Source organism: Mirounga angustirostris, unplaced genomic scaffold, assembly GCF_029215605.1.
Source record: "Mirounga angustirostris isolate CCGP_5_RB_7025 unplaced genomic scaffold, mMirAng1.0.hap1 SCAF_3, whole genome shotgun sequence".
Classification (NCBI taxonomy): domain Eukaryota; kingdom Metazoa; phylum Chordata; class Mammalia; order Carnivora; family Phocidae; genus Mirounga; species Mirounga angustirostris.
The window spans coordinates 189,025,025-189,053,010 of record NW_026991711.1 but is presented as its reverse complement, the minus strand read 5'-3'; the positions used below and the strand labels follow the sequence as shown (position 1 = coordinate 189,053,010).

The following is a 27,986-nucleotide window of genomic DNA, read 5'->3' as shown; positions in this document are numbered from 1 at the left end:
CTGGGTTAAATCAATCCTGCCACATCCAAGCAATAATTACTTCTTGGCCACTAAAAATGAATTAAATGTTATAGAAAAGTGTGGGGTGGGCATTCCCAGTAGGGTGAAGTGAAAAAGAGTGTTAGAAAGTGCTAGATATATTTGGTGTAGCTGCAGTATTTTATAAGGATATGCATTTGCCAAAATAGTAACTGTGGTTATTTCTGGGGAACACGATTACCAGATTTTTATTTTCTTGTGTGTGTATGTGTGCACCTCTGTATTTTTCTAATTTCTGTCATAATCATGTATCATTTTTGCAATCAGCACATGTGGCTAACCAAGAAATGCTACAACAAGGAAGAGAAGAACACCTAAGAAATATAATTTATATGAATTTATTAATGTTTTCACTTGTGGGAAACATCAGAGAAAATACACTTGTGAGACACTCTACTTTGGGCTTTTCTCAAATGAGATCCATTTGCCACAAGCCATGATTATCCTCTTGAACACATCACTCATCAATTTTATACACCATTCTTTTCCCTAAAGACAGAAATCAGACACAATTCTCAAAAGATCCTAAGTCATTCATTTATTTCAAGTACAAAGCACTGTGCCCTGGGAATAAACAAACGTCTCCTTCTTTAAATACACAAAGTGACATTTGTGAAGCACGAGCGTAAGTTAAGACCTGCTGTCCTGGTGAAGGAATTGATCACAACAGTCTACAGAAGCCAGACGATGATGTTAGAACCGTCCTCCTGGGTTGCGGGGTGGGGGTGGGGAGGACCTCTGAAATCTGTGCCCCCCAAATAAGCCTCACTTCTAAGTAAGAAAAGTAATGCAAAGTGCAGGAGGGACCTGTCCGACCCTTTTGGCAAGTCATTTTAAAGATGACAAGGGTAGTCCAGGTTAAAGATACTAGAGGGGGCAGAAACCATTCACATGTCTCGACCTGTAGGTATCACTAGCAATTAGATTGTTTTTATTTTTAAGAAAACACTCAGGGGTATCTCATTCAGGGCTAAGTATTTCTTTAATAAGCAGAACATGAATTTAACGTTGCCTCTGGTTGCACCTTTGGGTCATCTCATTTCCCACCTACTTCTCAGTGTGTCTTGGATTTGTGAGGTTTCTTAACTCGTCCTTTCTTCCCAAAGCACCTCCGGTAGCCCAAGGCGCAACATTTATAAGTGATGAAGACAACCCCCAGCACAATGGCCAGGAGGAAGCCGATCACATCCAGGGAGTGGTACTGGTACCAGGTGAGATCGTGGGCTGCAGGGCGCAGGTGTGGAGCCCCCTTGTGCCTCATCACGAACTCCACCCAGAACACAGCCAGGTCCAGGGGCTCAATGGGGCGGTCCTTGTGTAGCCTGGAGAGGTGCATGATGTTCTCCTTATAGCTAAACACAGAGACAGTTATGAGTGTCTGGAACATCGGCTGCAGTGAACCATCCTCCCTTTAGGCTTGCTGTGGTTGGGAAGTTGCTAAACTTGGCAGAGGAAATGTGTTTCCATTATAGACAGAAAACACACACACACACACACAATGGTCTTTATCTCTGAAATTAAAAAAAAAAATGTAGAAAGAAAACTGGAAGCCAAAATTATAGTATTAAATTATTTGAACCTTACTTCCTATTCTCTTCTTTTCTTTTTCTTGGTATTTTTGTAGGAAATTAGATACTTTTACAGTAAGAGAAAGAAATAAAAGAAAAGGGTGTGCCAGAAATTATGAGCAGTTTTCCTTTCACGGTTTTAAACAATCACATCTAGTCAAAGCAAAAGCGATTTATAAGTGCCATCTGCAAGGTGGTGACACGTCACACCATCCAAGTGCTAACGTTAGGACGAGACTGTGTCTATGCAGCCTGTTCAACAAACGGATTTTTGTTGGCTTTGGACAGTGTGGATAGCTGAATCGGAACCTCCAAATCCGAACTGGGTTAGATGACTTGACCCTTAACTGTGGATGCACTAGAAGAAGAAAGAGAAGGAGGAGAAGGAGGAAAAAAAGGAAAAGGAGAAGAAAGACCAGAGTAAGACACTCTTATCCAATCTTATTCAAGAGCAGTCATGATAACTGCTATCTTTAAACAGGCCTGTCATTATATCTGGATACATTATTATACTATGATAATAATATTTGGCCATAAGTCTTGTTAAACATCTTCCTTTTATATAAATCTTCTCTTAAACAAAATAGATTTTCTAGAACTTTCATTCATTCATCCACCATTTACTGAGCACCTGTTATGGCCTGGGTGCATCATCTGATGTTCAAAATTTTTCCATTTGTCTTTATTTTATGTCCCAGCTTGGCATGTTGGGAACATGGAGGTTCACGATTAGGCAGAGATGACTCCCGAGCAAATAGATGAAGTTTGCTGGTAACTTAAGCTGATTGATGAAGGTTCTTTTAAAGACAAGAGAACTTCTACCAAGTCATTTGTAGGTTCCAGGTACTTGTCTGTACCACTCAACAGAAGATCAAAATTGTACTACTAGTGCGAACCTCAGGAATGAGTTTTTTTGTCAGCGCGTGGAGAAAAGTCGGGGTTTCAGTGCATTCGACGTGGGGGCAGCACGGCCTGATGCCGGCAAGCTGAGCTGTCAGAAGAGGCCCATCAGGATGGAGGGATGTTACCCGCCGCTCTGGGCGCGCTGGGCATTTACCCCAGGGTTATGTGGACTTTTCTTTCTCATCCCCTGGCACCACACACGTGAGCGCCCCATTTCTCCATTTTCCTTTGCCCAGGCCTACCGTGCCACCCTGTGGCATGTCTCTTCCCATCTGAACACACTCCAGTCTTTTCACACCTGTCCCTCTGATTGACGTCTCTTTCAAAATGAAGCAACTATGGGTCAAGACTCCCGACACTCTCTTAGACACACACGTATGCACAGGCTCCCACACACGCACACACACACGTGCACACACGCACACATCAAGGATTGGACGAAGGCCACCCCTGGCCATCACCTCTTCCCATAAGGTTTTGGCCAGTCTGTTACTAGGGAACTTGACAGCAATACGATCAATTTCATGCACAGATCATTTGATCTGATGGCTTTTGCCTCTTGAATTGTTTTCAGAGCCACATTTGAACAGACTGATCTTTGCTTTTATTATAAGCCTTTGTCTGCGCTATCAAATGACCCCATCCCACTTATAAATCCCCATGAACAAAATTTCTCATTTGCTTCAGTGCTAGAGAGAGCTGTACTTCTAAGCTCCTGGCTTATTTTTATCTTATGGACACTCTGCTTCTTGTAATGGAATATTTCTCTCTTTGCAGGAACTTACAGATCAGATGTCTACTTGGTGACTATATTTTTTAATTAATTGAAGTTTTAATCCTACTGAGGGAAATAATATTTAAAATCATTTTGATGATAAGTTCCATAGGAATTAAAGCATCCTCTTATAAAACGAATAATAATAATCCCCAAATCATCTTACTTATAAATTGGGTTTTTATTCATTTGTTTTCACATTTGAGTATTTGTTGTGAATGAGATGGCCAAAATACACGCAGTATTCCTCTGTACCTTCTCTCTTACCTTTTGTCATTGATGACAGTTTTTATGGCATTTGCTAAATCTTCAGAAGTCATTTCCAGGACGTTCAAGGTCACTCCAGCCCCCCGGGTCTCCATGCGCTTCGCGTTGTCCATCTGATCACCAAACAAGGGCAGCATCACCATTGGAACGCCATTGCAAATTCCCTCATATACGCCATGGGAGCCAGAATGTGTGATAAAGGCCCGAGTCTTCGGGTGACCTGAGAAGCAAAGCAGGGAGGGACGCCAGCAGTCAAGTCACCGAGTTTCACAGTCTGACACCATCTAGGTTCTGAAAGCGCTCTGAGGACTCAGGGCCACCCACATGTGGCTCCTGCAGAAGTCTGCAGAGGAAAATGTGGGTTGAGATGCCCCACCAGATAAAAAGCAATGTGGAACACTTTGGCCATAATATTTTCCAGCTAAACAATCCTTTAGAACAGCCTGGCGCAAGCCACTTCCTTAATTTCACTTGGGTTTGACCAACACACCAAATCCTGCCCACATACCAAGCAGATCATTCTGGGGCAACCACTTGACAAGTATTGTATTCTTCGCGAGATTTGGTGGGGGAGTGCTGGTATACCGCCACAGGACCTTGCAGAGACAAGAACAGAGTTTAAGGAACACAATGATTCAAAAACATCTGCCATAGTAGCTACAATGTGGAGTCCTCTGAATGAACATAACCTTGGCAAGGGTGGGAGGTGTCGGGACTGGGAAGGCTTTGGGGACTGGTAACATTCTCTTTATTTGTGCAAATTCATCAAGTTGTACAGTTACGACTTTTGCACTTTTCTGCACTTCAAAGGGAAGTTTACTTAATAAAGTGAATGGATGTAGAATTATAGAAGCAGAAATATAAGAAATGAATCCAGTGTCCTGACCAGCAGGCTTTTTGTGGAAATACTCCTACATAATATGAAGAAACACCATCCTGTACATTATCCTGTTTACTTTATCTTTAAAATAAATTCTCCTTGGGACCCCTGGCTGGCTTAATCAGTGGAGTATGCAACTCTTGATCTCGGGGTTGTGAGTTCGAGCCCCAGGTTGGATATAGAGATTACTTAAAAAAATAAAATCTTTACAAATAAATTAGTTAATAAAATAAAATAAAATAAATTTTCCTTAGTACACTTTTGAGTTTCTTAGAGAAAACGAGACCTCCAAGTCACATAGACCATGGCTTAACAGAGTAGTTGAGAGTGACATGGCAAAAAGAACTTTGGATTAATAATTAGGAAGTTGCAGGGAAACCCAAACCGAAAGTCCAACTAATAGGATTAACATCGATACTAGAAGTCTGGGGTTCCAACTCTTGGGAAGATAGAATTGTATGGAGGGGCGCCTGGGTGGCTCAGATGGTTAAGCGTCTGCCTTCAGCTCAGGTCATGATCCCAGGGTCCTGGGATCGAGCCCCGCATCTGGCTCCCTGCTCAGTGGGGAGCCTGCTTCTCCCTCTCCCACTCCCCCTACTTATGTTCCCTCTGTGTCTCTCTCTGTCAAATAAATAAATAAAATCTTAAAAAAAAAAAATATTTCCTTTAAAAAAAAAAAAAAGATAGAACTGTATGGAATCTTCTTACTGTCTGAGGTATTTTGCCCAAAGCATCAGCAATTTCCATAGCTTTCTTCTCGGGAATCTCTGAGACCATGGAGCCCAAAGAGAAGACCACAATTCCATGTTCTCCGGAAGCATTAACATAGGCTTCAAATTCCTAGAACCATAAGAGAAATTTCCAGTTAATTTTTTCTCACCTTCTTCGGGAACTGCATACATTCAGCTATGAATCAGATGTCTTCATCTTAAGAACGTGATTAAAGGGGTGTGTGTGTGTGTGTTAGAGATACAAAATATTAGTGCACGTTACAGCCTTCCCCCCCCCACTCCCCTTACTCCCTTCCAAAGGAGGAAGGCTTCTTGCATGTTAGGTTGTCTCCTGGGTTCTTCTCTCCTTCTCTGAGATGCAGAATCCAGGTAGTATGCTCATTTCCCAAAAGAAAAGCAATCAGAGCTAAGACCAGATCCACTTCCAGGGGCTTCAAGCAGCTGGGAGGGTCTTGGAGAAAACAGGCTTTCAGGAAGGGAACTAAAGGAGAGAGCAGAAGGCAGTACGGAAGGAGGAGGGAAAGGCGAATGAGCATCAAAGAGAAGGGAGAGCGCCATTTAGCAGATCAGTGAAGGGAGACCTTGGGAGAGAGGAAAGCTGTCCAAGGAGGATTTCGGAAAGCTTTCTGCAGACTCTAAAACTCCTGCACCACCCCTTTATGAAAATCTACAGTAAATATGTATATTATTTTCCAAGGCTTCTGGAATATTCCTTTTATCTTGAAAGAATGAATGGAGCCAAAGCAGAAAGCTGCAAATAGTGTTGAAGATGAGGCTCATGGTTAAGAAAAAACCTCAAATAGCCAAGACAGCCTGTAACAATTCTTGCTTCCCCACAGCCTACAGCAGAGTCTTCCATATGGCAGCCAATACACTGGGGTGATTAGGGATCATATTCATGTCAACTCAGTGCTGAAACTTAACCAGTCAACCAGGCAATTTCCCACCTTTCCTGGAGAAGAGATTTCTGAAGAGTCTCAGTCAACTTTCCTGCCTTACCAAGAACATACAGAAAGATATCTGAATCTTTGTTTGCTGGCTTCATAATGTACTGTAAAAAGCAAAATATTTCTCTCTAGGTATGCGAGATACAAAATGGGACAGAAAACCTTGCCAAGGGTGCACCAGGATCTGAGCCCCTTCTGCAGAATTCAGAGAGGGTCAAGGGCATGTGAGCAAACCCTGAGTACCAGCCACCAACGGGAAGGATAAACAAGCAGTGAGTCTCAACCCACCCAGCACATGACCTCCGCAGAGTGTTCCTGTCCCATTCCAGAAGCTGATCCCTTCTAGCAATATATCCATCACCATCATCCAAGGAAGACTGCAATTATAAGGCTGCTCCGACTCCTCCAACCAAGACCACCATTGGGCATTACAGTCTTGGCTACGTAAGGACAAAACTCAAGACAAAGCAATGGGACTTGTTTCTGAAGAAACTTCTGAGCCAGGTGACCCAAGGAATAAGAAATGAACTGTGAGTGGTTTTCTAGTCAATAATGAAACTTACAACTACTAGAAAATGGACAATCCATGGTTCCCTTGGATGAAGCAGGGGGATGGGATCTTCAGAAGTGTCTGCATGTATAAGGGTGAGAGACAGTGATGGCTGGGACCCCACTAGTAAGTACAGATCACAGATTATGACCTATCAAGCCTCTACCCCTAAAGTAACAAGGAATAGACTAATTTAGAGATGAATGTCAGACAAAAGCTCTGAGAGGAAGCAAGAAAAAGATGATCCAATCAGAAGAACAGCAACATTAGGGGGAAGGAAGCCCCCAGACTCAACCCTCAGCAATAATCTCAGCCTAGCCTGATCTGGCCCCAACCTTCGAAGCCAACTCCAGTGTACTGTGGTCTTCAGGAAACATACATACGCACTTGGGCATACACACATGCACACACACAGGCACACAGCTGCATGCACACGTGTGTGGGGGCATGCACACACACAGACTGGCAATTCCATGTAGAGGAAATAGAGTATGTGTGAGTGTGGCAATTTTCCCCCAACTGTAAGCTTTTCATGATCTAATGAACTCCCCTAGAGCCTTCCAAATTATTTTAAGTTTCCCAAGAATGCCAAGGACATTAATGAGACTGTATGATGTGCTGGGGTTTGCCCAGAAGTGAGGGGTTTCCTGAGATACGGGACTTTCAGTTCTGTTCAAACCAGAACACTGGCCACCCTGGGTGTGACATGGAAAGCATTTCCCACAGGGCTCAGCACATGTGATTTTAAGAGACTTCTTTCAGGTTTGGTTCAGAGCATGACCAATAAAGCCCGAACACTGCCCAGCCCTCCTCAGGGATAAAGCCCCAGCCTGGTCCACCCCCACCAGCTCTCTTCGAAGCCTCTGGCTCCTAGCAGGTGTGTCCCAGCCTTCTCCATTGGGCTCATTCAAAAGGTCAGGGAGGCCAGCATCATCTTCCCCACCACCACGCTGCATTTCTGGTCTATGACAAAAACATCCTAAGGACGGTTTTCCTGAAGTCCTTCCTCCTCTGGATTACACCACATCCTTCTTTCCTCAGAAAGAAAGCTCATCTCCAAGTACCTTTTGAGCTCTTTTTTTCTGAGTGAAGGTAAACAGATCACGTCACTTCCTAGGACCTTCCCTTCTTCATGAAACCCACTCTTACTTTAACCATATCTACAAAGGGCCACATCTGATTTCCCCTCCTTGTACACTCTCCCCCACCCACTCAGCACCCAGCAGGGTGTGATTATCATAAAATGGAACCCAAAGGTCCATAAACACCCAAAGGTACATAGCAAGACTAAAATTTAAATGTCACAGAGGTTCATCTACAGATCACAGAAGGGCAAACTGCAGAGATTGTGTTATCACGGCCAACACCTCTTCTGGGCCAGCTCTTCTGGAATTCAACATTGGTGAGGTCCACACTCTACTTGGCAAAACTTCCCCAAACCTGGCCTTGACTTCACAGACTCTAGAGTGGCCAAAGAGTGAAGCGACAGGTTAACGAAAATAACCCTCCATTGCCCCACCTCTTACCCCTTCCAAAAAAGATAAGGCCCCCTCTGACATGAAAGCACTTGCCCACCCTGTCGATGACTTTAACACAGGTCCTAACTTTTGCTGAGAGTTTAGTATTTTGAGTTCCAGGCTTTTATTAGATTTTCTCTTCCCAAATGTCATCTGTTTCTCAAAATGCTTGGTAAGCACTTGCCATGTCGGAAAACTGTTGCTTTATCACTACGGATTCAGAGCCACAGACAAAGCCTGCCAGCTTCCCTGCTCACCAGTGTTTCTCCTCGCCATTGTCAAGTCTCTGTTCTCACTGACCTTCCGTTTGGCTGTTTCCCTCAGACCCAACATGTATGCATGGATATCATCTCTGAATCCCCACACGTCCCCAAAGATGGTCTCTCACCCTGAGCGGGGAAGGACAGCTTAGAATCCTTGAGCTTTGTTCTTAATACTGTCCTACTATCTTTTATCTGCCAGGCATCCCAGACATGCCCAACACCAGGTATGCCTTCCATATGGACTCTATCAGCTAAAGGTTGTATCTCTATTCTTGAAGTTCAGGACTTTGACTAAGAGCACTGGGACCAGGACAATTTCCACTAGAGTAATGGAAGCATAGAAAAGCATTCTTTAATTAACCAAGGGGGAAAAAGAAAATAAACAGCAACTTGCCAGGAAAAGGGAAAATGACCAAGTAAAATTAAAATAAACTGGTAAAATTAGAATCAAATCTAGCGATTGTTAAATTAAGTGCAAATAGGCAAAAGTTTCCCAACCAGGTTAAAAATATCAGCTCCGTGTTTATTTATTTTTTTAAGATTTTTTTTATTTATTTATTTGAGAGAGAGAGAATGAAAGAGAGAGCATGAGAGGGGTGAGGGTCAGAGGGAGAAGCAGACTCCCTGCCGAGCAGGGAGCCCGATGCGAGGCTCGATCCCAGGACTCCAGGATCATGACCTGAGCCGAAGGCAGTCGCTTAACCAACTGAGCCACCCAGGCGCCCTCAGCTCTGTGTTTAAAAAAAAAAAAAAAAAAATCTTGAAGACAAAGGGGTACCAAAGAGGCACTAGGGAAAGGTAAACAAGATAATACAGGAGTGGTAATACTAATACCAAAAAAAGTGGAATTTCAAATTAAAAATATTAAGTAAGACAAAGAGGGTTGCCATCCAGTACAACTTACAAAGACATCCTCACACCAAGGCTTGCTTGCACCAAACAAAGCTGCAGCCAACGCATAATCATTAGAGCTCAGCACTTAGACAAATTTCAGGCAAAGAAAATGTATCGATAAATGATGACAAAACTATGATATTGAGAAAGATGGTAGATAAAGCCCTGTAGACCCTCCTAGTAAACATCCTAAAGTAAAGAAGGAAATCACTTAAATACATAAAGACTATTTGCCAAAAAAAATGGCAAACATGATATAAAATGATGAAATGAAAATCAATCTTCATTATAATCAGGAGCAAGACAAGAATCCTTGTGATTCCTGAAATTATTCAATTGTTTTTAAACATTCTAGTGAATTCAATAAGACCAATACCTGGCATAGAATTCAGAACAGAAGAAACCATATTTTATTTACTGATGAAAGTCTGCATGCTAGTTTTTTTTTTTAATGATGAAATCAATATTTTCATTAGGCTCAATTTTGATTTGGGGCTGAATAGTGAGTAGATAACCAGCTACAAACAGAAATGGAAAAACTATCACATTCACAGGGGTGACAAAAGAAAAAAAAAAGGTGTAAAATACTTAAGAAAAACTGAACAAGAAAGGAACAGAACAAATGTGAAGAAAACTACAAAGAGCTTGATCCTTGGTAAGGTGATATTTGAAGTAACAACAAGAAGAGCAAGGCCCTGGAATATAAACTTCAGTGTTCTTCCTAGGGAACAAGATTACATGGTTAACAGAATAAACTGTGGCATGTAAATACCATGAAACATGGCGCAATTAAAAAAATAGATATAATATTTAGAACCAAAACGATATCCATGACATATTGATACGTGAGCCATAGGGATATATTATTGCCTTTTTTGTAAAACAAGCAACAAAAATTTCAATACAAGTACATGTGTTTGTCTTTGTGTATGCTGTAAGAGAATGGTCCAGTTTCATTCTTCTGCATGTGGCTGTCCAATTTTCCCAACACCATTTATTGAAGAGACAGTCTTTTTTCCATTGAATATTCTTTCCTGCTTTGTCAAAGATTAGTTGACCATAGAGCTGAAGGTCCATTTCTGGGCTCTCTATTCTGTTCCTTTGATCTATGTGTCTGTTTTTGTGCTAACACCATGCTGTCTTGATGATCAAAGCTTTGTAATATGGCCAACAGACACATGAAAAAATGCTCTACATAACTTGTCATCAGGGAAATACAAATCAAACCCACAATGAGATACCACCTCACAACAGTTAGAATGGCTAAAATTAATAAGACAGGGAAAAACAAATGTTGGCAAGGATGTGGAGAAAGGAGAACCCTCCTACACTGTTGGTGGGAATGCAAGCTGGTGCAGCCACTCTGGAAAACAGTATGGAGATTCCTCAAAAGGTTGAAAATAGAGCTACCATACGACCCAGCAATTGCACTACTGGGTATTTACCCCAAAGATACAAACGTAGTGATCTGAAGGGGAACATGCACCCCAATGTTCATAGCAGCAATGTCCACAATAGCCAAACTGTGGAAGGAGCTGAGATATCTTTCATCAGATGAATGGATAAAGAAGATGTGGTTCATATATACAATGGACTATTACTCAGCCATCAGAAAGGATGAATACCCACCATTTGCATCGACATGGATGAAACTGGAGGGGATTATGCTAAGTGAAATAAGTCAAGCAGAGAAAGACTTATCGTATGGTTTCACTCATATGAGAAACATAAGGAATAGAACAGAGGACGCCAGGCGAAGGGAGGGAAAACTGAATGGGAAGAAATCAGAGAGGGAGACAAACCATGACAGACTCTTGACTCCAGGAAACAAACTGAAGGTTGTGGAACGGAAGGGAGTGGGGGGTTGGGTAACTGGGTGATGGGCATTAAGGAGGGCACATGATCTGACGAGAGCACTAGATGTTATACGCAACTAATGAATCATTGAACACTACATCAGAAACTAATGATGTACTATATGTTGGCTAATTGAATTTAAATGTTAAAAAATCACCTAAGGAAAAAGAAAAGAAAAAAAACAAGCACATATGTTTTATGTAATTGTAGGAGTATAAAGAACTGGGGGAGATTACTGCCTATCTGGTGACTAGTCCTCAGTTCATACCCTTTCGTGGTTCTCATTCATTCGTTTAACAAACTTTTAGCAAGTGCTAATTATATGCCCAAGATGCTGATATTTATGAGACATCAATCACGTGCAAACCCATTACCAGGTATTAAGGGTATGGTAACGGGCAGCAGTGATCCCTGCCCCCAACATATATGGAAGAGACGATCAATAAACAATTATCTAAATGAGATGATCACAGTACTTGATGTGCTATGAAGGAAAGAGCACAGGATCCTATCTTAGAGAGAAGGACTCCCTGAAGAAGTGCCATTACAGCTGACCTAAAAAATAAGACAGCCACCTCACAAATTCAGGCACAGCATCCCAGAAGGACAGAACATCATGTCAAAGGGTCTTGAACAGGGAAAGATTTTGCAATGTCCCAGGAATAGAAAGCAAGCCAGTGTAATGGAGAATACCCATGCAGATTTATAAGCAAGCCCTTCTATTTCAAATGGAATTTCGTTTATGCATGCACATCTCCAAAGTTTTACATTTCAAAGCAAAGGTGAAACACAGTTGTTTTCACTTGGATCCTATATAATGATGCCAAAAATATTCCTCTTTAATTCCACTCTTAGACATGCTGACTAGCTCTCTTTTCTTTGATCTATTATGTGACCCCTGGTTCGGTAATATTTCACCTTTTCCTATATATGAAAGAATTATTACTGGTTTTCTAGAACGTGCGGTTCTCTCATTTTGCTTTCCAAAAAATCAACACCATCTCTATCTTTCTTAACCAGACCACCCCATCAGACATACCCTTCTCCAACAGGCCATGGGGTGTCAGAATCTGATTGGTGAGAAATCTGAGGAGGTCACCAGATCTCTCTTCACATTATGGGGGAGGAATCAGAGCCCCATAGAGAGGATCTTGTCATGCAGCAATGGGGTGGAGGCAAACACACAGCACCGGATTTCTCATGTGGTGTTTTTTTTTCTGCCACCCATAGTTTCTCCGTGCCATGACAATGACATGATCATTTAAGATGTGACATAACATGACAATGACATGATCATTTAAGATGTGAATCACGTTGGAGTCACTCTGGGAATAAGATTCAGTGCTCTCTGAGGGTGATGACAGTCCCTTAGTAGGAGCCAGACTCAGCAGCTGCAAAGTACCTGGGCTACCAGTTAATCCTCAACCAATACTTGAAAAATAAATGAATGCCCACTGAAATGTCACCTCCTTGGAAAATTCTTCCCAACCCCTCATCTGACAGAGGTTCTCCTGTTATTCTCTATCACCTCCGTTGAGATTGGAAGAGGATGTGAATGCTACTTTTTTGCATACCTCAAATTCTGTATGGGAAACAATTAACTCATAAGCATTGCAGAGAATGAAACTCAGGACCTTTCTGCCCAATGCCAGAATCTGATTGTCTGATATTTACTTATTAGAAGAGAAGGGACCGCAGGAGCGAGCTTCCTATCAGAATATCTAGCAACTGGATCTTTAACCAGAAACATAAAAGCAACTTTTGCCATCAGGACCCATAGATGTCAAAGAATTATTTCAGCAGTCTTGACCCTTGTGTGTCTGACCCAGTCAAGGGCAAGGTGCATGCAAATTTGTGTTCTCTGCAAGGATCCCTACACTCATTGCTCTGTGCTTATGACAATTAACCTTTGTCGCAGCTAACTGATTACTGTTCACTGGAGGACACAGAAGAAAATGCCCAAAGTATACTTTCCTAAAGTGTCCCATACAAAGAAATAACCCAGAAGAGGATGGCTAAGACATATAAATTACAACCCAGACCTGGGAGATCTGTAAGGTAGAAACTAACGAAAGAGGGCATTTGAGACTATTTCAGCATGCTCATTCAGCATATATCGAGGGCAAGTTCATCCATCCAAAGTACTTGCAAGGATATGGACTTGTAAAGTTCCCCCTCAAATACACACCTTGGACAGTGGGTTTTTGCTGGCACAGTTGATCCCACCAACAAAAACCATGTTGGGCATGATGGGCCTGGAGTAATCCTTGACAAAGTCACTTCTGAGAAGCCAGAGAGATGCAGAGCCCATCAGGTCCTGGACAGTCACATCTTTCTGAAGGACTTCTGAGGCAAGTGGTCCGTACGGGGAATAAACCACATTGCACAGAAAGCTCTCTGACAAGAAAATGAGCATGTTCTTCACCCGCGGTAGGAAGGTCATGTGATCTGAGTTAAGGGACAGAGCCCTGGGCACATAGGATGGTGGGTTGGGACACTGGGTACCTTGAAAATCTAGGCCACACGGCAGCGCATTCAAGAAGAACACGGCAGGCAGAGCCAGGTACAGGGCCACGATGGGGCCACAAGGGAGGAAAGGGTCTGTCAACACAGCATCGAAGTTGCTTTCCGCGAGCGAGGCCATTAGCTCCTTGTTGTGCAGTAAGTGGGAGCAGGCAGACAAAAGCAGGGCAGAGTCCTCCTTGACTTTCTTATACGTTTTGACCACACGCTGCAGCAAAGGCTCTTTCTCAAAAACACCGTGCCCAAGTCTGATAAAAGCCGCTTCCACATCCTCCCTTCGGAATGGCACAGGGTACCTCTTCAAGGTGTATAATGCTCCTTCTTTGATGTGCACGGAGGCCTCGTGAGCTAGGACCACTATGTCATGTCCCCTCTGGTGCAGCTGCCGGACGACCCCGAGCATGCTCAGCCAGTGGCTGCCGTCCACCGGGACCAACAACAGCTTCCCACCCTGGGACACAGTGGGGTTCAGTGCGCACAGCAGCAGGCCCAGGACAAGCGGACGTGGACCCCGGGACCCTGCCGCCATGGTTCCCCTGCCTTTGCCACCAAGACTCTCTCCTGCCAAAATCTGTCCTCTCCTACTTTCCTGTCGCAAGAACCAATCTATACTCAAAGTTAATGGTTGATTGTATCACATGATTAAAGCTGGTCAGTCAGCTGAAAATAGCAGGAAGTTTACCTTCAAAGCTAACGAGGGCAGAGCTTTACTAGGTTTCTGGGTTTTTTCCCCCAAGTATTTTTATTTTTTATTTCTTTACTCTTAAGTTTTTATTTTATTTCCAGTTAGGTTAACATACAGTGTAATATTGGTTTCAGATGTACAATTCAACACTTCCACCCATCACCCGGTGCTCATCCCGACAAGCGTACTAGCTTTCTTGATAGGCAACAACAGTTTAACTGGCTGGAATTCTTTACCAACCATTCAAACCACATTCTTGAGGGGCCAGAGAAGGGAGAGCAGCTTCAGCACCTTTGAATGCATTAAATGAGTATTTCCATGGACCAAGAGGGGAGAAAAAGGTTATGTGGTGACAAATTAGACTTCCTTTTTAGGAATGAAATAGAAAGCAGAATATGCCTTTTAGAAAGAGAAGAGCATGACACTGCAAGCCTACTTTTGGCCCATAACAGTCTTGCAGGATGTCCTTCCCCACGGTCACTCAGGGTCTTGCCCAACCCATCATCATTTTGATGCATTCGTCCAACAAAATACTTATTTAGTCCTACATAGCACCAGGCCTAGGGAGTGCCCACAGAGACCACCACAGATGAGTCTCCCTCTTCCCCAGAACTCGGGCTCCATCAGAAGAGACAGACTGACAACGAAAGCAGATAGACATGTCAGAGGCTGTGAAGCATGTCAAGAAGGAGACGAATGCTGCTGGCTAGTGAATGGCGGGAAGGGAAGCCCACTCGAGCGTACATGTGCAGAAGGCCTTTCTCAGGACAGACGTGCCTTCGCTCAGACAGGCAGCAGCGAGAGCACTCTGAAAAATTCTGATGACCCGGTTGAAGCAAAGGGGAAAGGTGACAAAACCAGTAAGAACATATATGTATGGAGTATGTACTACGTATCAAGTACGGTGCTAAGCACTTTACGACACATCTTATGTAATCCCCTAAAAGTATCCCTTAAAGGCAGATACTATTATTCCCATTTTACGAAGGAAGATACTGAGGCTCATAGAGATAAATACGACCAGCCAGAGTCCTGCATTTACTAAGTGACAGAGCTGAAACGCAGCCCTGAGTGTCAGAGCGTGGAGACCCTGCTCTTAACCACAACTCCCCATGGCCTCTAGCACTATCCAGATCTTAGGGCTAGGTTCAAAATTTACAGCCAACTAGGAGCCAGAAGTAAAGCTGTGATCCCCACAGTCACTACCCAATCGAAATAAATGGGGAGAAGGCAGATGTGCTCACACAGTAATACCCAGCACTAGCTGGTGCCCCAAAAGCTCAAGGGTAGGGTCAGGGAGCAAGTATGGCAGTCGCAAACAGAAATGCCCTTCCCAAAGAAAAGGCGAATCTGAGTGCAGAGAGAACCGATCATCTCGCCCTGTCCTTTGGGGATCTGTTGCTGCTGTATGTTACAATCCCAGGATGGGAGCACAAATCTCAATATTTTGACCGTGGACATCACTAGCCACCCATATTCGGGGACCTGATAGGAAGGTCATGGAGAAACTGCTAACTCTTAAAGTTGTGGTGTTCTGTGGGCCATATTCACAGGGACCCCTTCATTCTGGTACTTAGAACAGGTACTTAGAGTCCCTTTTCCCTGTACCACTATCCTTCCTCCAGAGATCTCCAGGCTCCCATATGCTTATATATGGGTGCACGCATACACATATGCTCAAACACACATGCACTCCGAAGCTCCCCACCCACACAGAGCCTCACCCCACCCCAAGCACTTTCCCTTCTCCTGGGCTAAGGTTCTGGGCAGCTAGAAAAGGGGCAGCGATGCTTCAACCCACTGGTGTGCCCCTATCTGCAATTCTGAAATTCATAGTCCAGTTTAAACATTAGGGGCAATAATTCTTAACTCTCAATGTGAAAAGAGTTCAAATGTAAATTACCTGTAGCAAAAGAGCTGTAAACACACAGTCACCATTGTAATGATTTTATGACTTTTCTGCATCACACAGAGCCTCGGGACTTTTTGAGGCCTCTGTGTACCTGGATGGTTTGGGGACATGACTCTGCCCTTACAAGCGGGGTTTCAGCTTTGGAATCACTCACTTGGGTGCCAGTCCCTGGTTTTGCAGACAGTAAGCACTCAGTAAATGTTTTTGTATAGATGTGACACTTCCCTCCTTCACTCTAGGCCCCATATCCAAGCAAGCAAGTGCTGAATCCACTGTCTCTGAGACCCAGCTGCCATAGTCCTGTTTGGGGGCCCCCAACCCCTATCTACCCTTTCTGAGTTCCAGCATCAGCTGCTCCCTGCACTGCCCCACCCCACCACCATCCCTGAAACCTTGGTCAACAGCTTCCTAGGACCCAGAATAAAATTTAGACTCTTCAGCCTTGCCCTCAAAATTCCCTGGAATGGACCTTCAGCCCACCTGTCCAAGCTCATTCCTCCTCTCCAGCCCTTTCACCCGACCCCGACCCCTCTGCCCCTTTCCCTCCACTCATTCTGGATCACTTGACCTTCCCCAAACAGGCTTTTCCCACATGGCTTTGTTCACACTAGACTCTACTCCCAGTCCACTTCCTACTGCCAGCTCCAGGATCGTACTCAGCCCCTCAAGGTGACATGAGGTTTGTCCTGGTGACATAGAGTGCCTCATTGGATCTACTACCCTTTATGATGAAATATTAGAGTTCACTGGTTAATCATTTTCCTCTTAGAACTAAGTGACCTTTATTGGTACTGCCTTGTCATTTATCAAAGCAAAAAATATAGTGTCAGAAAATAAGGAGAAAGTAGACAGAGGTCAGATGTCCAAAAATGCCAAAAAGAAAGTCATGGTCATGGTACAGCAGTTTTAGTGGAAATAATTACTGCACCAACGTCGACCAACAGCACTACGAGCATGGCCAGCAAGTTTTAATCGTTTTGATAAACTAGACCAGGAGTTCTCAAACTATGGGCCAGAACACCCTGGGGATACCCAAGAATTTTTTAGGGGAGTTTTGCAAAGTCAAACTATTTCCATAATGATATTTGGCTTTTTCCCTCACATGCTCTCTTAAGGGTACAGTGGAGCTTCTCCGTGGCCACATCACCTGTGATATAGCAATAGATTGACTGCGGAAGCAGAGAGAAGAATCCCCTTCTCTTCTCTTAAACCAGAGAAACGTGAAAAATGTAGTATGATGCCACTCTTCACTCATTTTTTTGCTTTGAAAAAGTTATTTGGGGTCACCTTGGTGGCTCAGGCAGTTAAGCACAGGACTCTTGATTTCGGTTGGGGTCATGCTCTCCAGGTCCTGAGATTAAGCCCCATACAGACTCTGCGAGGAGAGCGGAGTCAGCTTGGGGATTCTTTCCCTCTCCCTCTCCCTCTGCCCCTCCCCCACCCTCGCGCAAGCGCATGCGCGCTCCCGCGCTCTCTAAAATCTTTTTTTAAAAGAAGTGATTTTCCCATAAAAATATGATTTATGTTAGCACGTAAGGTTTCACTGCTACTAAATTGACTAACGAGTTTTTTCCATTGCTTTCATTTCTAATGGAGTAAGTGTCGATAGATATAACCTACATTCAAAAAAGCAAAAGGGTCCTGAAGCCAAAAAACCGGAGATCTGCTGTTCTGGACAAATGATGCGGCTGTCCTTGAGCACAAGGTCAGACGAGACGCACCCCCATCACTCTACCCCGACAGGCGGAGGAGGAGCCGGACAGAAAGCCTGCTTCAGCAAAATCCTTCCCCCCGGCCGCCACATCCACAGACCACCTCACTCCCACGAACTTCCTCTTCTTCCCGCGCCGGCAGCGTGGCGGGGCGCGATTTGGAGAGCACAGCTCGCTTGGGGGGCGGGGGGCGGGGCCAGAGGTGGGCGGGGCCCCGGTGGGCGGGGCGTCGGCGCCCGTGCGAAACACGCCACAGAGGCCCTCGCGGAAGAGCGGCAAGCCCCCCCCGCGCAGTGCATCCTGGGGTGCGGTCTCGCCCAATGAGGTGCGGGCTACGTCACAAGGGCGCCCCTTCCGGGCGGCCTGGCCTCGCCGAGCGCTCGGGCCCGTGCCCCGGGGGCAGCCCGCAACAGCCCTCGTCGTGCCAGTGGCCCGCGGGCCGCGCCGGGCCTTCCGCCATGGTGGACTACTACGAGGTGCTGGGCGTGCCCCGCCAGGCGTCGTCCGAGGCCATCAGGAAAGCCTACCGCAAGCTGGCGCTCAGGTGGCACCCCGACAAAAACCCTGAGAACAAGGAGGAGGCGGAGAGGCGGTTCAAGCAAGTGGCCCAGGCCTACGAGGCCCTGTCGGATGCCAAGAAGAGGGCCGCGTACGACCGGTATGGCGAGGCGGGAGTGGGGGACGGCGGCGGGGGCGGCGGGCGCTGCCGCCAGCCCTTCGAGTACGTCTTCACCTTCCGCGACCCGGCTGAGGTCTTCCGGGAGTTCTTCGGGGGCCGCGACCCGTTTTCGTTCGACTTCTTCGGAGACCCGCTAGGGAACATGGTGGGCGGTCGGAGGAGCTCCCGGGGAAGCAGAAGCCGAGGACCCACTCCCTTCTTGGCGGCCTTCAGTGGATTTCCGGCGTTTGGGGGTGGTTTTTCTTCTTTTGATACAGGGTTTGGTGCCTTTGGTGCCTTTGGTGCCTTTGGTTCCCTGGGGAGCGGAGGCCTCTCCTCCTTCTCCATGTCTTGTGGTAGTGGTGGGTCCAGCAACTTCAAGTCCGTGTCGACTTCCACCGAAATCGTTAATGGCAAAAAAGTCACCACCAAGAGAATCACTGAGAATGGCCAAGAAAGGGTGGAGGTGGAGGAAGATGGAGAGTTAAAGTCCCTGGTAATAAATGGCAAAGAGCAGTTGCTGCGCATTGACACCAAGTAATTGCGGTCCACTTTAATGCAGAGCACATTGTGAGGAATTGGACTTTTTTTTTTCTTTTTTTTTTCTTTTTTGAAGATTACAAGGGAACTCTACTTTCAGAACAGCTGTTCTCAAGAATTTATAAACAGTCATGCCGGTGCCTGTTTGTTGTTATTGTTGGGGCTACACGAATAGGACCTCTGTTTGTCTTTAAAGCTGTTGTAAATATCTGTGTGCACTTTGCTTTTTATTAAACATAATCCCGAGGCAGACAGTGATGATTTCTTGGTACTAGGACAAAATGTTACAGCACCTTGAACCTTGCCTCTCCATTTTGTTTGAAATGTCAGCCAGGTGGTTTTCTCTGAAGTTAACGTTGCCAAGATAAATCGTTTTACTTCAATTTTTTTCAACACATAATAGTAAAAGATGTGAATACACTAATACTTCTGGCTTAAGGATGGTTTTTAGTCCCACATAAATGCTGGTGACTAGTGAGAGTTTTCCGTTTAAATATAGTAAGCCTAGGCTTTTTAAAAAAGCGTAAACCTGGCAAAGTGGGTGTATTCATTTCCTATGGCTACTGTAACAAATTACCACAAATTTGGTGGTTTAAAACAATGCAGATTTATTCTCTTAACGATCTGGAGGTCAGAAGTCTGAAATCCGTTTGAGGGGACTGAAAATGTAAGCAGGAACATGTTCCCTCCAAAGGCTTGAGCAAAATACTTAAGTGAATTACTCACAGTTACATGATTAGTCAAGAGCATCCTGTGGACTTTATTCAGGTTAAAAAAAAAAAAAAAAAGAATAAAAAAAGGTAGTGATAACTCAAAACCTTAATACAAATCTGATTGCTAGCCTGTACCCAACTTGGTTCTACAACTATGACTGATGAAAATGTGGAAAGTGTTTCTGTAAGACTACACAAAACCATCCCATTGCCGCGTGCAGGATGTATCTCATCTCAAATTAGGTTCACAAAAGCCAAGAATATTGGAAAGCTTGGAGTACAGATTGGGTGAGGCAGCGTACATCTGAGAGAGTACATTTCTGTTGTGCACAGTTTATACCCCCAGTGAAAACCATTTTGGGCATGGTTGCCTTGGGATGGTCCATCACAAATTGTGCCATCCCCTTTGGTCATGTCTAAGGAAAAGTTGGCATAAGGCATGGGAGCAAAAAGGAAACTGAACTAGACAGACTAAAAATGCAGCACATTCTTTACAGGAAGGTCGTGTGACTTGAGCGCACTGTTTAACTAGGAATACATGAAATTGAATTTGATGCCTGTAAAGTCCAATCCCCATGGAATGGCATGCGAACAATTATGCAGCAGGGACATAGGATTCAGCCACTACTGTCCCACGAGGGCACACAGTCTGTTAAAATTACATCAAATGGTCACTGAGGTACCCAGGCAGTGCTTCTCACCCACTAACTGTACAAGAAGTATCAGAATAAAACAGTACTGGGGCTTTTAAAAAATCAGTTCATTTCCTTGCTAGGCTAGGGAACTCAGACCAATGAAGATATTCATAGTTGTTGGTGGGGAGGGGAGGAGGAGTAGGGAGAGAAGGGATGTCAAGAGTTTTGAAGTGATAGAAAAGAGGGTGCACAATTTCATGGTGATTATGCTAATTAAGGGTTAAAAATCACCACTCTGTATGGGACAGAATAAGTGCATTTGTGTCTATCCAATTGGTTAACATAAGTCTCCATTGGTCAGGAAAGTCTTCAAGTTGGGCCCAGTAAGACTGGCGTACGGGGATCACTCAGAAGTCATGGATCTTAACAGCTCTAGTGGAAGCAACCCACAAGTCAATGGATGAATATATAAGCAAATGTGGTCAATCCATACAATGGAATATTATTCAGCCTTTAAAAGTAAGGAAACTCTGGCATGTCCTGCAACATGAACGAGCCTTGAGGACATTAGGCTAAGTGAAATAAGTCAGTCGAAAAAAGACAAATACTGTGATTCCATTTATATAAGGTACCTAGAGTGGTCAAGTTAGTGAAGACAGTAGATTGCAGGTTGCCAGGGGTTTTAACAGCATTTGTTGAAACAAACAGCATTCAGTTAGAGATCTGGATTACTGCTGCTGAGTGGAAAGTTTCTCTTTTACAGAAACATAAAGCATTTTATCTAAAGAATTTTCAAAACTGAAAACTGCTTTTAAAAAATGTCTTGGCTCCAGGGGCGCCTGGGTGGTTCAGTTGGTTAAGCAACTGCCTTCGGCTCAGGTCATGATCCTGGAGTCCCTGGATCGAGTACCGCATCCTTCGTCCTCTGACCCTATCCCCTCTCATGTGTTCTCTCTCTCTCATTCTCTCTCTCTCAAATAAATAAATAAAATCTTTAAAAAAAAAAAAAAAGTCTTGGCTCCAAAATCACAGTCCTGTATATCAGTATTCCTCATTTATGGAATAGCTTGAGTAGGCTTTCAGAGTAGAGAAAACAGCACTTTCTCTGGTGCAAAGATGACCATCTGGAGGACCCTGCAGTGGACTCTCTCCAAGGACTCACTAGCCCCTTCCCATGGAGCACACAGTTAAATAAGGAAGTAGTGTAAGACATCATTTTAAGAATTGGGCATATTGAGGTTTTTTAAATAAAATTTTTAAATATGCATTTTTTAGGGGTATCTATGGGACATTTACAAATGTTAATCATATCTTATCCAATACAGTAGCCACTAGCTACATGTGACTACTGAGCACTTGAAATGTGGCCAGTCCAAATTGAGATATGCTGTAAGTGTAAAGTACATATCAGATTTTGAAGACTTACTATGAAAGCAAAAGAATATAAAATATCTCAATAATTTTATATTGAGTATATGTTGAAAGTATGTTTAGATATATTTGATTAAGATATAATTAATTTTAGCCCTCTTTTTGCCTTTTTTGTAACATGTCTACTAATTTTTTTAATTATATATATGGCCTGCATTATACTTCCATTGGGCAATTCTGTACTGGACCACAAAGAAAACCTATCAAATTATTTAATGTAGGGATTTCATAAGAAACATTCTCTGATTAAAACCTAAAATAATTAGAAAAAAAATAAGAGAGAGATAGCTAAAATAAATTTTAACTATGTGGGAATAAACAGGTTTGAAGATAGCTGTGGACTTAAAGAAAGCCAAACCAGAAAATTAAATGACCAAAAACAAAAGAAAGAAAAAAATATGATTAGTGCCAAAACCTAGGAGACATAGAAAGTGTCCTATGAACTTCAATGTTTCATTATTAAGAAAACTCTTACAGAAAGGAACTTAATGCTTACCTAAGGAAAATTAGAAAAATAACTATAAAATAAACCAAAAGACACAAGAATGACAATCATTAATAAAAAGCAAGCTGGGATTAATGAAATAGAAAACAAAAAGAGTAAAAAGAATAAGCAATTCCCAAAATTATTTCTTTGAGAAAACCAGCAAAATAATTTCACCCATCATAAAAAAATGTTTTTAAGTTGACTCCATGCCCAGCATGGAGCCCAACGTGAGGCTTCAGTTCACGACCCTGATATCAAGACCTTAGGTGAGATCAAGAGTCGGATGCTTAACTGACTGAGCCACCCAGGTGCCCCGAACCCATCATAAATCTTAAAGAAGAAAGAAAAGGAGCAAAAATATGAAAGACTTAGGCTTTGATCTTTCATACTTGGAGAAAATTTCCATAAACTACTTAAAAGAAGTCACATTTAAGGGTAAACCAAACCAAATAAATAAGAGTGACAAGACCTCAAAGTAAAAAAAAATGTAGTGGAATAAAAGTGATAATGGTATGCCTATCACATATAATACTTGAGAATTTCAGTATAAACGATCTCTCGTGTACCCAATAAATTTGGCACAAACATATCTAAAGGTCTTCAGATGACATACCTTGTCCTGCTGGGCACTTTTTAAATAATGATAATAGAAAATACTTACTGTGTATTCATTGTGACAATAGTGAGGCCCGAATAGTTAGGTCACTTGCTCACCTGCCCATTCAGCTAGAAAAATGGGAGTGAGAATTTGAAACAGTGCAGTTAACTCCAGAGAATATATTCACATAGGAAAACTAAAAGATGCAGCCACTCTGGAAAACAGTATGGAGTTTCCTCAAAAAGTTAAAAATAGAACTACCTTACAATCCAGCAATCGCACTACTAGATATTTACCTAAAGAATACAAAAGTACTAATTTGAAGGGAATCCATGCATCCTGATGTTTATAGCAGCATAATCTACAAAAGCCAAATTATGGAAAGAGCCCCAATGTCCATCAATAGAATGGATGATAAAATAAAGTAGGTGAATGGATAAAGACGTGGTATAGGGGCGCCTGGGTGGCGCAGTAGTCCAACTCTTGATTTCTCCTCCTAAGATCCCCTTCCCCTTTTAGACTCTGTTCTCTTCATCACTGCCCGCCCCCTTCACTGGGTTTATAGGCTCATAGTTTGATCTTCCAAGTCCCTCCCACCATCCTTCGATGACTTCAGCATCCTAAGTATAAGACCTATCCAACCTGCAATCCAACTCTGATTGTCCCCATGTTATATCCCTGACATCAACTCCTGGTCAGAAAACTTGTCAGCACAGCTCCATCTCTAAAAAGTTGAACTCACTTACTTCTTTCTTGGACCACACAGACCCCTTCTTATCTCTTCCACATTGTCTCACTTCCACTTAATTTATTCAAGCTCTCTGACACGTCTGCTTCCTTTTGGTGTTTAGGTCTCCTGTGATCAGATCACACTCTAGTCCCTTCCGAGACAGGGCCACTAAAAACTATCGTGTCAACAAACGCAATTTGCTGGTTCCTTTGTCCTTCTCCTCAACAAGCAAACACCCCACAAGCAAAAACCCCTGATGGATCAGCTCACAACTCAGCATCCCTGCTCCTACACAGTCGGAGAAAATTGCACAACCACGAAAAAGGTGCCTTTACGAAAGGACAGTCTTGGTTGACTCACACCAGTGCTTGTCAATCCTATCACAGACCGGCACCCCTGCCTCTCATTTCTTTTGGTGACCATTGCAAACCTTTACTACCCTAGTGGAGGTACTTTAACGTTTATCTCACCGAACTGTTAGGAGAATGAGAGGTAGAAATCTTAGAAAGACTGGCAGATAAGTAAGCACCTGGAAGTAAATTAAAAACAAAAACCAAGCAAACAAAAACAACAACAACCAAAAAAAAAAAAAAAACGTGTTCCACCTGGAACATTGATTGGACATAAGCACCAATACAGACCTGAGACAATGGCTTCCTGTGGCCACAGTTTATACCCCCAATGAAGACCATGTTGGGCATGATTGGCCTGGGGTAGTCCAGGACGAAGTCTCCTCGGAACAGCCACATGGATGCGAAGCTGAAAACGTCCACCACTGACACCTCTCTCTGAAGAAGCTCAGACGCAAGGCTTGCATAAGGAGTGAAAGAGATGTGGCAAATGTACTTCAGGGCCAGAGGGTAGAGCATGTTCTTGACCCTTTGCGGGAACGTCATGTGGTCTGAATTCATTGTTAATAACCTGGGAATATAGGAGGAAGGGTTTGGGCACCGTGTGCCCTCAAAATCTAAGCCACATGGAATGGAACGCAAGAAAAACACAGCAGGTAGTGACAGGTACTTAGCTAGTACTGCTCCACAGGGGTAAACGGGGTCAGTTAAAACCACATCGAAGGAGCTGGCATTCAGCTGCCTGACCAGCTCCTTGTTACGCAGGAGCTCCTCACAAGACCTTTGAAAAACCAAAGCAACACTCTTTAAACTTTCCACAGAGTTCCAAAACATCTTTAGAAAATGCATTCTTTCAAAAACCAGGTAAGTCTGGCCCAGCAGGAGATGATTAAATTCATCCTGGGTGTATGGAATGGCATAGGTAGTCAGGGTGAAAAAATCCTCTTCTTTGATATGCATGTTCAACTCTGGCGAAACGACCACCATTTGGTGGCCTCTGCCATGGAGTTCCTGCACGGCCTCCTTCATGCTGAGCCAGTGGCTGCCATCCATGGGCACCACCAGCACCTTCCCACCTTCAGCCCCCGGTTGAACGCACAGGAAGAGCAATAGCCCCACGAGTGCTGGCAGGGGAACCAGGAATCTTGCGGCCATGTCCACAGAAGCCCGAAGCAGCTGACTTTGCAGACCAGGCTATGCCTCCTACGCCTTTATTTCCTTTGTCTTTATCTTATCATTGAGCCACTTAGAGTGGCAGGTAACTGGCAGGCAGCATGCCCTCCTCGTGTTAATCATTACATACTAGATCTATCCCTCGCTTTCACCACCGGCCTTACCCTTCTGCTTCCACGCAGGGAGAGATCAATCTCCCTTATCACGGAAAAGCTCATCTGCCTTGGCTGCTCTCTCCAGGGAACACTCTAATTCACTCTGTTGCTTTTTATCCAGTTCCCAAAACAGGGCTGTGGATGCCCATTTCATTTGATGTCCTCCTATTTCTGAGCTCTGAGGAGTCACCAATGCCCCAGCCTCCAAGTGTAACCTCTCTGTTGGATGTGACCTTACCTGAAATCTCTAAAACTCTTTCCTCCCATGTATGGGGAACATGGAGCCCACCCAGAAGAATATATAACATTGCTAAGACAGCTTTCTCTAAACAGGAAGGGAGGCACTAGCCCTTTGATTCTGTTCCTTTTCCACACCAGGACATCTCTTCCAATGGTCAGGGATCTACTCGAAGCAGCCATCAAATATGGAAATATTTCAAGGATCCTGCGCTGGAGACATGAGGACAACACAAGGGTTTGTTGAGGGTTCTGTATTTACTTCGCAGAATAAGAGTTGCTGTTATCTAAAGCGTAAATGGGCAAGACAACCCTCATCAATGACACAGTGGGACCAGAGAGCACCCTCCCCCAGAGCCTGCTTTCCTCAGAACAAGAGGTAGTGGTCACCCAGCCTCGGGTCAAGCTCTGACTCCACTCCTCTTCTCCAGTCTTCTACTACTCTGTTTAGGGACAGGGGTCTTTCACTAATAACTTCCTTACCCCACCCTCCTTCCCATGAAAACCACCCTTTCATACAATGCCTCAGAGCTCCCCTCTACTTCCTGGATGGGATGTTGCCCAATTCATGAATCCTTAATAAAGCCAATTAGATCTGCAAATTTACTCAGTTGGATTTTTGTTCTTTAGCAACTCTAAGATAGAAATCTAGACAGAATAAATAAGGAGACGGGATGGGAAGATTTAACATTGTAATGCTCCTGACACTCTTTCCCAAGGCCCATTTCTTCAGTTTCCTGGCTGGTTCACCAATTGTTGGCTCACGAACTGGCCACCATACACGGAGGGTAAGGAGAGACTAAAGAAAGAGGCAGGCCACTCCAGATGGTGGGTGGCAGGGGTAATAAGGAAGGGAACTCACTCACAGGGCTTGTCTTGAGTGGCCACAAGACCAGAGATCTCTGCCCCTGCCTGCCAAATCTTAAAAGTTTACATAGAGGCCTTAACTGGGTTCAGTCATCTATACGATCCAGATAGTATACCATCAACAACACCAGACTCTCTCAAGGCTACATCCTTGGAAACAGCTCCCACTGGAGAATGGTGGGCAGAACATACATCCCAAGGACAGCGAAGGAGCTGAGAAGCCGCCAATTGCCTGTCCAGCCCCCAGGTAAACCAGCATGAGCATCCTCCCAATTACTCCCTCCAACACTCAACAACAACAAAAACAAATTTTTTAAAAAAGATTTTATTTATTTATTAGAGAGCGAGCGAGAGAGAAACAGCATGAGAAGGGAGAGGGTCAGAGGGAGAAGCAGGCTCCCCGCTGAGCCAGGAGCCCGATGCGGGACTCGATCCCAGGACTCCGGGATCATGACCCAAGCCGAAGGCAGTCGCTTAACCATCTGAGCCACCCAGGCACCCCAAAAACAAATTTTTTAACTAAACAAAAGATTTGAATAGATTATTGTCCAAAGAAGATATAAGAACAGTCAACAAGCTCAACATCAATAGTCATTAGGGAAATGCAAATAAAAATGAGATATCACCTCTTGCCCACTAGGATAGCTATAATAAAAAATTTTAAATGCAAAATAACAAGTGTTGGCAAAGATGTGGAGAAACTGGAATATCCATACCTTACTTGTAGGAATATAAAATGGTGTAGCCACTATGGAAAACAGTTTGTCAGATCCTCCATAAGTTACACATAGAAATACTATCTGATCCAGCAATTCTGCTCCTGGGGATATACTCAAAAGAACTGAAAACAACTGTTAAACAAAAACTTGTCCACAAATGCTCATAGCAGCACTATTCACAATGGCAAAGAGTGTAAACCCATCAACTGATGACATAAATGTCCAGCAGCGGGCGCCTGGGTGGCTCAGTCGTTAAGCGTCCACCTTCGGCTCAGGTCATGATCCCAGGGTCCTGGGATCAAGTCCCACATCGGGCTCCCTGCTTGGCAGGAAGCCTGCTTCTCGCTCTCCCACTCCCCCTGCTTGTGTTCCTGCTCTCGCTATCTCTCTGTCAAATAAATAAATAAAATCTTTAAAAAATAATAATAATAAAATAAAATAAATGTCCAGCAGCAGAGGCACCTGTCTGGCTCCGTCAGAAGAGCATGTGACTCTTGATTTCGAGATGGTGCGTTCAAGCTCCACATTGGATGCAGAGATTACTTAAATAAATAAAACTTAAAAAAAAAAAAGAAATGTCCATCAACTGATAAATGTACAAACAGTGGTCCATCCACACAATGGAATATTATTCAGCCATAAAAAGAAATGAAGTACCAGGGCACCTTGG

The 27,986-nt window shown here is 43.8% G+C and overlaps 2 protein-coding genes across 3 annotated transcripts; one reads left to right on the top strand and one right to left on the bottom strand.

The window, feature by feature from the left end:
• Positions 1-943: 943 nt before the first annotated feature.
• LOC123838279 (UDP-glucuronosyltransferase 1A1) lies at positions 944-25,343 on the bottom strand. 2 transcript variants are annotated; one of them, XM_045867315.1, is made up of 5 exons: positions 24,457-25,343; positions 5,141-5,272; positions 4,061-4,148; positions 3,553-3,772; positions 944-1,391 (listed from the first exon to the last, which is right to left on the bottom strand). In XM_045867315.1, exons 1-5 carry the CDS (start codon positions 25,318-25,320, stop codon positions 1,094-1,096), a joined length of 1,602 nt encoding a protein of 533 aa, XP_045723271.1. In that variant the 5' UTR covers positions 25,321-25,343; the 3' UTR covers positions 944-1,093. The 2 variants fall into 2 exon arrangements, with proteins under 2 accessions (XP_045723271.1, XP_045723270.1); XM_045867314.1 differs by lacking the exon at positions 24,457-25,343 and adding an exon at positions 13,380-14,243.
• On the top strand, positions 18,396-19,471 carry LOC123838280 (dnaJ homolog subfamily B member 3-like). Its single transcript, XM_045867316.2, has one exon. It carries the CDS (start codon positions 18,482-18,484, stop codon positions 19,220-19,222), a length of 741 nt encoding a protein of 246 aa, XP_045723272.1. The 5' UTR covers positions 18,396-18,481; the 3' UTR covers positions 19,223-19,471.
• Positions 25,344-27,986: the final 2,643 nt, after the last annotated feature.

Excerpts from the sequence above, each read along its gene's own strand:
- LOC123838280 (XM_045867316.2), top strand. The coding sequence starts at position 18,482 with ATGGTGGACTACTACGAGGTGCTGGGCGTGCCCCGCCAGGCGTCGTCC.
- LOC123838279 (XM_045867315.1), bottom strand. The coding sequence starts at position 25,320 with ATGGCCGCAAGATTCCTGGTTCCCCTGCCAGCACTCGTGGGGCTATTG. Across the intron at positions 4,149-5,140 it reads TGGGCAAAATACCTCAGACA|GTCCTGTGGCGGTATACCAG; the intron begins GTAAGAAGATTC and ends TGTCTCTGCAAG. Across the intron at positions 1,392-3,552 it reads ACTGTCATCAATGACAAAAG|CTATAAGGAGAACATCATGC; the intron begins GTAAGAGAGAAG and ends CTCTGTGTTTAG.